The sequence below is a fragment of the Parasteatoda tepidariorum genome, chromosome 4, assembly GCF_043381705.1.
Source record: "Parasteatoda tepidariorum isolate YZ-2023 chromosome 4, CAS_Ptep_4.0, whole genome shotgun sequence".
NCBI lineage: Eukaryota > Metazoa > Arthropoda > Arachnida > Araneae > Theridiidae > Parasteatoda > Parasteatoda tepidariorum.
In genome coordinates this window covers 5,649,378-5,661,320 of record NC_092207.1, presented here as the reverse complement: position 1 = coordinate 5,661,320, position 11,943 = coordinate 5,649,378, and the positions used below count along the sequence as shown (strand labels likewise).

Sequence of the window (11,943 nt, the reverse complement as noted above, 5' to 3'; positions counted from 1 at the left end):
CAGGATGAATTTACCGTACTCCCCTGGAAAGCAAACTCACCGGATTTAAACCCAATCGAGAATCTGTGGGACCACCTCGATCGGGTTGTTCGTGCCATGGATCCTCAACCGCGTAATCTAGCGCAGCTGGCCACGGCACTGGAGTCGGCATGGCTCAACATCCCAGTGAACACTTTCAGAAACCTAATTGACTTTCTTCCTGCACGTTTCGTAGCGGTCCGCTCAGCCAAAGGTGGTTATTCTGGCTTTTGACAGGTGGTCACATTAATGTGACTGGACTGTGTATTTTGCTCCAAATTTCTTACACCATTTTTATCAGTAAACAAAAATTTTCTTCTTGTTAAAACTGTTATCACATTTAGATTTCAATAAGGATTTCTAGTTCTTATTCGCATTCAAAGAGCTGTCTAGCACAGAATTTTTCTTTTTACCTTCGTTAAAATAAATATGTTTTTTATAATCATGGTAAAATGGCCCAGCTCTTTGAACGTCATATATTTACTATCTTTGTTTTGTCACATGTTTTATTTTACAGCTATCGCAGATGATTATTTCTCTGGAAGCCAGACGTGAGAGATTAAAAGTGCGTGAGAGTTTAAAGGTGAATTACGGATTTCATTTGCGAAGTTGGCACTTTTAACTTTTTCCTAGTTGACGATAGTTTTGATTAGAACTTAATTTTTTTAAAACCAGGAGTAAAAACAAAAACTAAGAAAATTTAGTCAAGAGTCTAAAGAGCTGTTTATTAGAATATTTTGATGATTCATTAAAAGAAAACAGGGTTGTTACAATGCTTGATAAATTGAGAAATTGGAGGAGGAAAAAATAGAGTAGAGGCTGGAATTTTACATTTTTGAGCCAAATTTTGGAAGAGTTAAAGCATTTAATTTGGCAAACATCGAGCATGCAATATTTGTGCCAACATTTCAGTTGGGATACAGGTGTTAGTTTTATTTTTAAATTGAAAGAAAATATACACTGAGGTGACAAAAGTCCTGGGATATCATGCCGGATCTCCTCTAGCTTTACTATCTTCAGAAACTACTTGGCAATTGACTTAACAAGTAGTCATAAGTCACAGCCTCAATAAATGTTCATAATTGCAAAAGTATTGCGGGTGGTGGATTTTGTTTTGCACAAACTGACCTTTCGATTGTATCTCATAAATATTTGATGGGATTCATGTCTAGGTGGCCAAATCAGTCACTGGAATTGTCCAGAATACTCTTCAAACCAATCGCTGCACTTAGATAAAATGAAAAAATTTATGAGAACACGAAATCCTAATTAAGAAACTTTCTGCGAGCATAGATTATCTCTTATAACTAGTTTCAGCCCTTTTGTTGCTACCTTATTTAGGAGAAATCTGTATTTTTATAAATGTTTCATTTTTATAAAACTCTATATTGAATATATAGTTTGGTATAAAAACCAAAAAAACTGGAAATGGAAATCCAAAAATGTTACGTGCAAAAACACTTTAAATAATTGATAAACCACCAGAAATGTGAGCAAGGAAAAAGTGTATGTAATAAGCATTTATTCATGGAATGTTATCAAGTTTTAATAAAAATATCAATGTAATATTTTATTTATTTATTTGAATTATTTGAAAATGAATCTCAATGTATAATGATAATGAGTATATGTTAAAGAGTTCATGTATAATGAGTACTGTGTGTTAATTAGTTCACTCCAATTTAATATGTCTATTTAGAGAATGTAATTTTTTCAAAACTATACATAAGTTTTTGTGTTTGAATTGAAAATTTCACATTTAGATAATGAGATTTGATCAATCTAACTGGATTAACCAATTTTAATACAGTGCGTTTACTACGTTTTTCAGATTGCATATCTCATTTTTAGCAACAAAATCTTCAGGTTGTGCATTGTAGTCTACAAAAAATGATCTTAAGATGCAGTGAATCACATCAAACAATTAATTACTTGATTCCAAGAAAATAAGTTTTTTATCTTCTTAAAGTAGCTTGTTATCAAATTATTTATAATATTTTAGCTCGATAATCACCGAAAAATGGTTATATTTTATTAAAAAATTTACTTGATTGAAGGGAATCTAAGGAATTATTTTAATTGTTTCGAGTGTATTTCAAGCATTGATCAAAATTAAACTGTGCTGTTTTTTTCAATGAATTTCTTTATTGAGTAATTACTGTACAAAAAATTAGGTATGTGCTCAGAATCTAAATCAAATTTTTGTTTTAAAACTTGAAAATCTCCTCTAGATAGGGGTTTATTTAAGAAAATATAATATATATTTTTGAAAGAATATGCATAGCTGCCAACTCTACTGGATTTTCCAGTAGACTACTGGATTTTGCCAGTTTCTCTTGGTCTACTGGTTTAATTAAAATTCTCCTGTTTTTTGTACATTTTAGAAAATTCTTTAAAATTGAGTCAATTTCCTAAAAAACAATCCCTTTTGAAATCGAATTTTAGTACAATATTGCCTGCTTGCTTCAATATTTAAATAAGTATTGCTAATATATAATAAAGCAACACTCATTTATCAAAACCAATTTAAAACTTTTTTTGTTCTAAAATGTTCTGCTTATTTTTATTCAAAACTCTCTTTTAAATTAATTAAAACAATTTTTTTAAATTGTCTTTGATAATTTAAATGCCTATTAATATTTGAAATTATGAGTACACGTAATACATTTCAAGTATGTTTAATCTCAATCATAACATGAAAATATTTAATTTTTAATATTTTGGTGACGTTAGAAATACTATGTGTAAAATATTTAGTACATTATGCAACAATTATCATGAAATTTATAATATTTCATAAAATCTACTGGATTTTATCTAATCCCTGTTGGCAGCTCTGTAGTAGCATAGCGGAAAGTGACTGCTTTTTTTTTAAACAGTTGAAACATTAAATCAATAACTTATCTAATTTGAATTTACGCAAGTAAGAATATAGACATATTTAGTTTTTAAGACACATAATTATAAAATTTGTAACAGAACATAATTCTTTTTTTATTTTGTTGTCAAATAATTTGCTCTCTTTTCTAATTCTTTTTACTTCAGAATTCAGTTTTACCTTTGAATGTAATGTCAATATCTACCTATGTATGTATTTAGGATCCCTACATAAAATAAGGTTTATGGGTATAGAACGAAATTTTGAATTACATAGGAAATATCATTGAGAACATGTGGTGCTTAAATTCTGCTAAGTGCACTCCAAGACGTTTTGAGATAATCATTTCTTTAAAACATTTATTTTTAACATGTGAAGAATGTGCTTTTATNAACGACGGATATATATATATATATATATTTAAACATTAATTTCCTCTTATATAATTAAAAAAATAAAGATAATTTATGTATTTGGTCATAATATGGTGCATATAGTTTTTATAACTTGCCTTTTCTTAGAAAAAGTCATTTGTTTATTCTACTACTGTTGAAATTAATAAAAATTTGTCACTCCATTTGATAAACTTTGAATAGATTAAACTAAAATTATGATCTTCTAAAGTAATAAAATATTTATGAAATTTTTAAACAAGCAAATTATAAATTTCTCCAGCAAGCTAAACACTGTTTTAAAAATTCTCAATAGACCTGTTATTATCTAAAAAAAAGGCAAGGGCATTTTCAGATCCCTGTAAAAATCACTTAAAGTTTTAGTTTAAAAATCAGTTTTCAGAGAAATGTTTAATTTCTAAGTTTCTTTCAGTTAAATTTGCATACCTTAGAAAAAGATAATATTTTATTCATAAAGTTATTTAAATATAAAATTTTAAATATAGGTGTAAAATGTACTTTTGGTATGTGATGCCACAGTTGACATTACATATTTCCTAACTTTTAAAATTATCTTTAATTACTTAAACCTATTTTTTTTAAAAAAATCATTATTGATCCAATTATATTTAAATTAAATCGATAAGTTAATCTTTATAAAAGCGAACAATAAAATATTTTATTGTTTGCTTTATAAAGATTAACTGATTGATTTAATTGAAATATAATTGGATTAATAATGATTTGAAAAAAAAAAATAGGTTTAAGTAAAGATAATTTTAAAAGTTAGGAAATATGTAATGACAATTGTGCCACCACATGGTATTTTTGGTTATTTTTGTCTTTTCTAATCCTTCCTAGTAACAAAAAGAAGAAAAAAATGTGGTGTGTAGACATAAAACTATATCAAATTAATTTTACAATTATTTATTTAAATTTATCTAAACTAATTAAAAAAAAACAATAATTAAACTGCATACAAATGGAGATTTAATAATTATGTTTTAATAAACTGAATTAATTTTACTTATTTATCATCAGTATAGAATTATATTGAATATTAAATGTATAGAAGGTAGTGAAATTGGAGTGAAATTTAATTAAAAATTGTTGAGATATTCAAAATTATGAAAATCATCATTTTCTCACATAAAATTTTGTGAGAAAACATGGACCTAACATTAAACCAAATAAATGAAAAACCAAATCAGCATACCATTACTTTAAACTTTATTTACCATGGTTGGATCACTGGTTGGTCTTTATTTCACAAATGCATGAAAACTTGATTGCACATAAAAAAAATTTCTTAAGTTGGTTTACATTAATTTTTCTTTTGCAATCGTTACTGCTGGTATTTCATATTTTGCTTGATAATGAATTAGTGTCTTTACGACAGATATGTATGTGTTATTCATATTCAGAGAAATAAATCTGAATAAATGAGAAATAAATTATAATTTTAATAAGTTAGATATTTTCTAAATTTATTCATTTTATAAAAATGTATCTAGTTTTACAAGGTAAAAGTGAAGTTTTATATCATTGTGAATTCCCATTACATCGACCTTACATTATTATCTCAGTTTATGTTTGGAAAGCAGGGTTCATAAAATTAAGAGTAGTTTGTATTTTAAATAATTTACTTCATTGAATTGGTGCAAAAAGGACATAAAGCAGTAAAGAAATGCTAAAAATAAACTGATGCTAATGAGGCTAAACATCATAAACTCATGCTAAATATAAACTGAATTCTTATTGCATAAAATTTATATTTTCTCTTTAATGTTTTAAACTATGTCTCTTTGAATAATCTATACAAAAGATTGAGTTTTTAAAAAATTCCATGTATATATATATCACAATAAAGACAAAAAAGAGAAAAGGAGAAAAACATAAAATAAGTTTAAAATATAGGGAAAAGATGGAATTTTTTTTTAAGATTAATGAAAAGAGAAGAAAAATAACTTAAATAAATTATTTTAAAAAAAAATTTAAAAAATATATATTTAAAAGCTGGGAAACATAAATTTGTAGCCGGAGTACATTGTTTTCCTGCTTTTTAGTATATATTTTATTTTTTACTTTTCTTTTTACATATTTTTTTTGAAATATTTTATTTTAATAATTTTCTTCTTTTCATTAATCTTAATTTTTTTCCTTGTTTTCTCTCTCTCTCTCTCTATATATATATATATATCGGTGTTCAATCAAGGGAACAGAATAAACAGGCACAGAATTTTAAGAAGAACAAATTGTTTTTTTGAAATAATTTTTGGATGAATGATGAGAGAGAATGTGTCTGAACAGCGTCATGTTCTAGCCTAAATGTTAGGGAAAATCTTGTGAAGAAAATCTGTAAAATGTCTCGATTTAGGGAAAGAGGGAAATCTTAGTAATTGCAATTGGTTTATTAATAGGTCGCGCGATTCCCACAATTAGCAAAGGGAAAAATGTCTTACTTTTAACTATTATATATATATATATATAGCATAAAAAATAAATAGAAACAGGACAAAAAGAAAAAAAACGAAGAAAATTAAGAAAAACAATAAGTTTTATTTACTGTGCATAGCTGCAAGTAAATAGAAGTCATAAAATAAGTTCAAAACTTATATATATATATTTGCAATTTGATTCAGAATGAATAAAGAATGTGATTCATAAAAAAATTTAAAGACTGTACTTACTTGCTGTTAGGAGAAAAATACCCTTACACAAAAACAAAAGGAGTTAGAGAGTTCTCTGAAGAAACTTGATGTTTTGAAAAAAGAGTGTGATAAAGACAGTGAGGCCATTACTGCTGCTGAAAATCATTTTCATGCTGTTACTGCAGGTGTAGGAGATGATGGGGAGGAAGCAAGTCTTTCTGCACAGTTGATTGGTAAGTTTCTCTGAATAAATACCTGATTTATTGTCTGAACTAATATTAAATGTGCAAATCTGTGTTACTAAATTTTTACTGTGTATTTCTTTCTAACATGCTTTTGTGTTTTAGTGTAAAATTTTGCAGTCGAAGTTTCAAAAAACATATTACAATATTATTGCATTTTGGAATTAGCTATTTTATTTTATTCTATAACTGTTGTTGAACAGCCGACCCAATCTTTAGGATTTATGACTACTAATGTTCAACTTCGTAGCCTTGTAATTTTGAACCCAATCCTGAAGCCAAGGGAATTCCTGGATCAAGTATTGGGAGAAATTTGCTTACATGGACTTTTTTGATAGAACTTACCTGCATTTGCGTTACATGGAGAGGAAAACAACCAAAACCTCTCACGGTTAGCCTGACAACAAGGAGAATCCAACATATGATATGTTTACCACGGAGGATATTTTACATCTGCACTGTGGTCGGTGCAAGCCGGAAGCAGAATTCGTACCGACCAGCCATCACTGGGCTTCGAACCTGGTTCGCCTCATTGGAAGACGTATGCTCTGTCCCCTGGCTATTAATCAGAATTTCAACAAGCTATATAACTCAAACTTTAATGCATGAAAAGTTAAGTTTCAAGCTTTTTCCTGATTACTATGAACAGAGCTTATTATAAACATTGATTTTTTTTTNTTTTTTTTTTTTTTTTTGTTAACTGAAATTCTTACTCTTTTCCATACAACCAAAGCCCTCAAACTTTTTGCTGTAGGTCTGTGTTTTAACAATGCAAGCTTAGACCATTTCCTAAATTCTAGAAGCAGAATTTATTGCTATTTTATTGTCATTGAAATTCCAACCATTTCCCTAATAGTTAGAGTATTCAAGTCTCAATGCAGAAGTTATTTCAAAACCTGTATTGATAACTTGGATTGCAGCTGATGAAAAAAAATTTTTTGAACGAAATCTTCCGAGTAGTTCTTTTGAAATCAAATTTTAAGTAGATGATTTTTTATAAAAATTAACTCTGACAGGTTTCATTTGAACTTTGCTTTTTGTCATTTGAAATTTCACTCTTTAAAACGATAATAAGAATTTTTAAACTTTACAACTCAAGATTTTTTAGACAATTATGAAATAAAATTGTAAAACATAATAATTATAACTTTTTTTCCATGAAATTATCTTTAGATGAACAACGTTTCATAATTCTATGCTAAAAATTTTCAATTTGCTTGCAGAAATTTTCAATTAACATTAAAGGGTCCAAACTTTAAACCACTCTCCTGATCAAATTATTGGGACAGTATTTTCTAGAGTGTGACCAACCCTCCACATTTTGAGGGTATAAAACCTAAAAAGTTTGAAAAGTTTTCACTAATTAATTAGCATGCTTATAAGGTGAAGCCCTCAAATTATTTAAATTAAATCTTAGTACCTGACATTCCAATCAAAGGTTATTCAGGCTGTTTATTGTTTCATACACAGTGCAAGCAAAATAAATTAATTACATCATGGTGCATAGCGTTTTTAAAAAGTGCTTAAAGGTGCTTATTTTTTATTTTGGTTTTTTGAAAACCTTTATGGTGCTTTTTTTATTTTGTGTTTTTAAAAAGTGCTTAATTTTCCTTTTTTGAAATTTTTTTCTTTACGATATTGATTTTCACCACATATTATGCAAAAGTGTGCTTTGTAAATTGTTCTATTCGATATTTTCACATTTCATTGTACCACAATCCATTTGGGCGTTCTGTCGGTCCATAGCGTATGAAAGCGCCAATTATTTTACATGTTTCATGAAATACTTGCGAGTCCGCATGTGCGTCTACTGAGCTGGGATTCAGTGACATTATTGCACTCTCTGCATTTTGTAAGATATTCTCAATTTCGGGCTTCATTTTCCACCCTCTGACATCGAACCGAAAAAATCTCTCGGTCATTTTATAATGGCTAATATAATCCAGTAAAGAGTTCTTTGTTAGAAACTAGTTATTTTATCATGATCATGTAATGTCTTTGAAAATTATTTTGCATTTTGTTAATGTTTAAAGTGCTTAAAAATATTTTTGAGTGCTTGAAAAGTACTTATAAGGTGCTTATTTTTTATTGAAAGATTTGGCTACTCACCCTGTGCTTGCAATGTATTGAAATGCTATAATATTGTTACTTATAGCTGCTGGTAAAGATAAGAAATCAGCTGAAACAGAGGCAAAGTCTCTTGAAATGTCTATAAAACACATAAAAAATGAGTTGGCTAAAAAGGAAGCTGAAAACAAAAAGGTTGACAAGAGTTATTCTCAAGATCAAGCTAGATATCAAAAATTAGTGGAAGAAGTTCAGAAACTAAAAGTAAATTGTCTTATGAATTTTTATTTTTAATAATTTTATTTTCTTACCTTTTTATCATTTGACAGTCCTCTGTTAATGATGTTGTGGTCATTTGAAATTTTAACAGTAATTTTTATTTCATATTTTAATTTAAAACTAAACACGCTATGGTTTCCCCCCCCCCTCCCTCCAATTTTTGTGTAATTGCATACAGTTTGTTGGGATTAGGATCATAATATTCAAAATATTCATAATATTCAAAAATGAAATCTTGAAATGAATTTAATATGCATATGTATTAGTTTGGTTTAAATTATTTATTAAATGACTATTTGACCATATCACTGATGACTTGAAAAATATGAAGGTTACTTAATTGAATATTTTAAACACAAACAAAATTTTAGGGCAAGGAAAGATTAAGTTCGAAAGTTCAGATTGATGAAAGGAAAGGTATTAAAAATATTGCTTTCTTATATTTGAACAAGTTTTCAATCTTTTCAGGCAAATAATAAACTGATGTAATTGTTTTAAATATTAAATTTCTAATCGCTTGTAATGTTTTCTAATTAGTATAGAGTACATTGACAATTCTGAATATTTTTATTTAAGTATATATTTCCTTTGACGCCCGGTGGCTGAACGTTAGCGCCACGCGCTGTCATGCCTCAGGTCCCTGGTTCGATCCTCGGGCCGGGCAAAGTTGACTCAGCCTTTCATCCCTTCAGTGGGTCGATATATGAGTACCAAGCATGCTTGGGAACTAAATACTGGAGGTTCCGCGTTCGGCTGACCACCTGACCGGAACATCTGCACCTGCACCCACGAGCCCAAGGTCAAGAAAACTGAGATGGACACAGTAGGCCTTGGCCCTCTACGGGCTGTCGCGCCACTGAGTTTAGTTTTATATATTTCCTTTTGTGACTTTTAAAAATAATCATTGAAGAATTTCGTTTTAAATGATTAATGAGTTAAATATAAAATTTTCGTTTTAATTCAAATTATCTATGAGGCAATTAAATGAAAAACATAAATAATTTTTACTAAAAATGAATGAATGAGATTAAGGCAATAGAAACTGTTACAGTAAAATATATTTAATAACTATTTCATATCTTTTAGAAAGAGATTTCTAAGTTGGGCTATGAAGAAGGTAAATATGAAATCTTAATCGCTCAAGCAAGGAAACTAAGTTCAGAGCTTGAAAGACTCAGAGATGAGATGGAAGCCTTCTTTCATAGGTTAGTTAGATTAAATTCAATAAATTATAACATTAGTTTTTGTTTATTAACTGTAAACAAACAAGTATTTATATATTTAGAAAATATATAATTTGTAAAGATTTATTATGTATCACTAAGATATTTAAGGAATTCTTTGTTGTAATTTTAATTACATTCTGTTAAAGTTCTTTTATTATTGCTCAGTCAATAAATTCACGAAATTGTGATTGCTATTCTGTATATCAGTGTATTCATTGCAGAAAAAAAAATGGGAGNCGAAATTTTTTCCAAAATTCGTGCATTTTGAAATTGATTAATAGAGTGCGCGAACTTCTCGCGTTAATCATTTTTTAGTGCGAGAAAGGAAAAAAATATGTGAGATTCTCGCGTTCTCGCGCTGTAGTGAAAACACTGCTGTATATCATTTCAAAATTTATTTAATGTTTGCAACTAGCTGGCGGTTTTTTTTGAATTTTCAGAAATCTGAAAATCTTAAAACATAAAAATTAAATTAAAATTCACTACTGCATTTTAGCTTAACTAGAGCATACTTACTATACCGAAATATTAAAATAAATTTTTTTTCCGCTTATAAATCTGTATTCTTAGTATCATGTGATATAAATTTTCTGTTTTTTATAGTAATAAAATTTAAAATATCGCTTTTTATTTTACATGCAAATCATAATCGTAATATTTATTTTTACCTTTAAAATTAAAAACATAGCTGCCAACTCTACTGGATTTTCCAGTAGACTACTGGATTTTGCTAGTTTCTCCCGGTCTACTAGTTTAATAAAAAGTCTCCTGGTTTTTGTACATTTTAGAAAATTCCCTAAAATTGAGAAAGTTTCATAAATTCCTATTGAAATAGAATTTTTGGATAGATTATTGCTTATTTGAATATTTAAATAAATAATCCGAATTTATAAGGAGGCGAGCTTCATTTGCAGAAATCAGTTTAAAGCTTTTATTTGTTCTTAAACATTCAGTTTATTTTTATTCAGAACTCCCTTTTTAAATTAATTAAAAAATCTTAATTATTTTTTATGAATTGAATGCCTATTACTATTCAAAATTATGAGTAAAGATAATACTTAACATTTCAAGTATGTTTAATGTCAATCATAACTGAAAAATATTGCAGTTTTTCTTTTTTGATGACTATAAAAATCCCTAAAATTCTCTATGTGTAAAATATTTAGTACATTATGCAACAACTATCATGAAATTTATATTTCCTAAAATCTACTGGATTTTTAATTATCTATATTGGCAGCTATGTAAAAATATTTTTTCCACTATTAATTTTTCTTATAGCTTTATCAGATAATTCCCCTTGACATTTCGAGAGATAAAAATCTTTCTCATCATTGTCTACTTCTAATCTAGCTACAATAGAGTCACCATATTTTGTATTTATTTTTCTCAGCGATATTAAATTATATTTACCTATCTCGAGTTCATTTAATTTGTATGTTTCAGGAAATCGTTTGAGGCTATTGAATTCTTCCATTTATTTAGAAACATTTTTTGCAATATAATTTCTGTAATACATACACTTGTATATCGAACATCCAGGTCCTAAAATTTTAGTACATTTAGGTACATCAATGTCAATAGATGGTATATTCAATTCATCTAATATCTCTTTTTCTAAAATACCTCCTTTATAAGCAAATGTACCACCATATAGTTAATATAGGTTATTTACATAATTTTTTACGTCTTGATGATTTATCCATAAACTATTCTTATTTCTATTAAATCTTAATCCGTGTACTTCTGAAGTGCATTCACGTACAATCTTCAATTCTTGATCATTCAATTCACAATTAGGTGTAAATACGCCAATATATTTACCGATTGGTAAATTTAAATGAACCCATCCTATCTCTCTTACAATCTTACGACTGGGAAAAATAAATCCCTGAATGTTTAGGATGACTGTAATCTTATCCATTTATTGAGAAACATTTTTTAAGAGCCAAAAGGCACAGTATCATAATTATCTAAAAGTCTACGTTTATCGTATCCAAAGGTATAACGTTTATTTGTTTTAATACTTGAAATATTTCTATCTTTTTCGATTTTAAACTGACTGATTTCTACATCTAAACAATCTGTTTCACCGGTTATTATTTTAGTCCTATTATCAAAGTCTAACATGGTTTCACTCTGATAAAACATTTTAAATCCCTTTACTTTTCCATGTGCAGATTTATCATT

The 11,943-nt window shown here is 27.9% G+C and overlaps 1 protein-coding gene across 1 annotated transcript in view; it reads left to right on the top strand.

Moving 5' to 3' along the window:
- The window catches only part of LOC107450286 (structural maintenance of chromosomes 2), a gene marked incomplete in the record, with an annotated part of 69,767 nt that overhangs the window by 13,805 nt on the left and 44,019 nt on the right, over window positions 1-11,943 (top strand). The window contains 3 exon segments of the mRNA XM_071179386.1: window positions 5,989-6,172; window positions 8,337-8,512; window positions 9,614-9,732. Coding sequence (XP_071035487.1) covers window positions 5,989-6,172; window positions 8,337-8,512; window positions 9,614-9,732 — 479 coding nt within the window.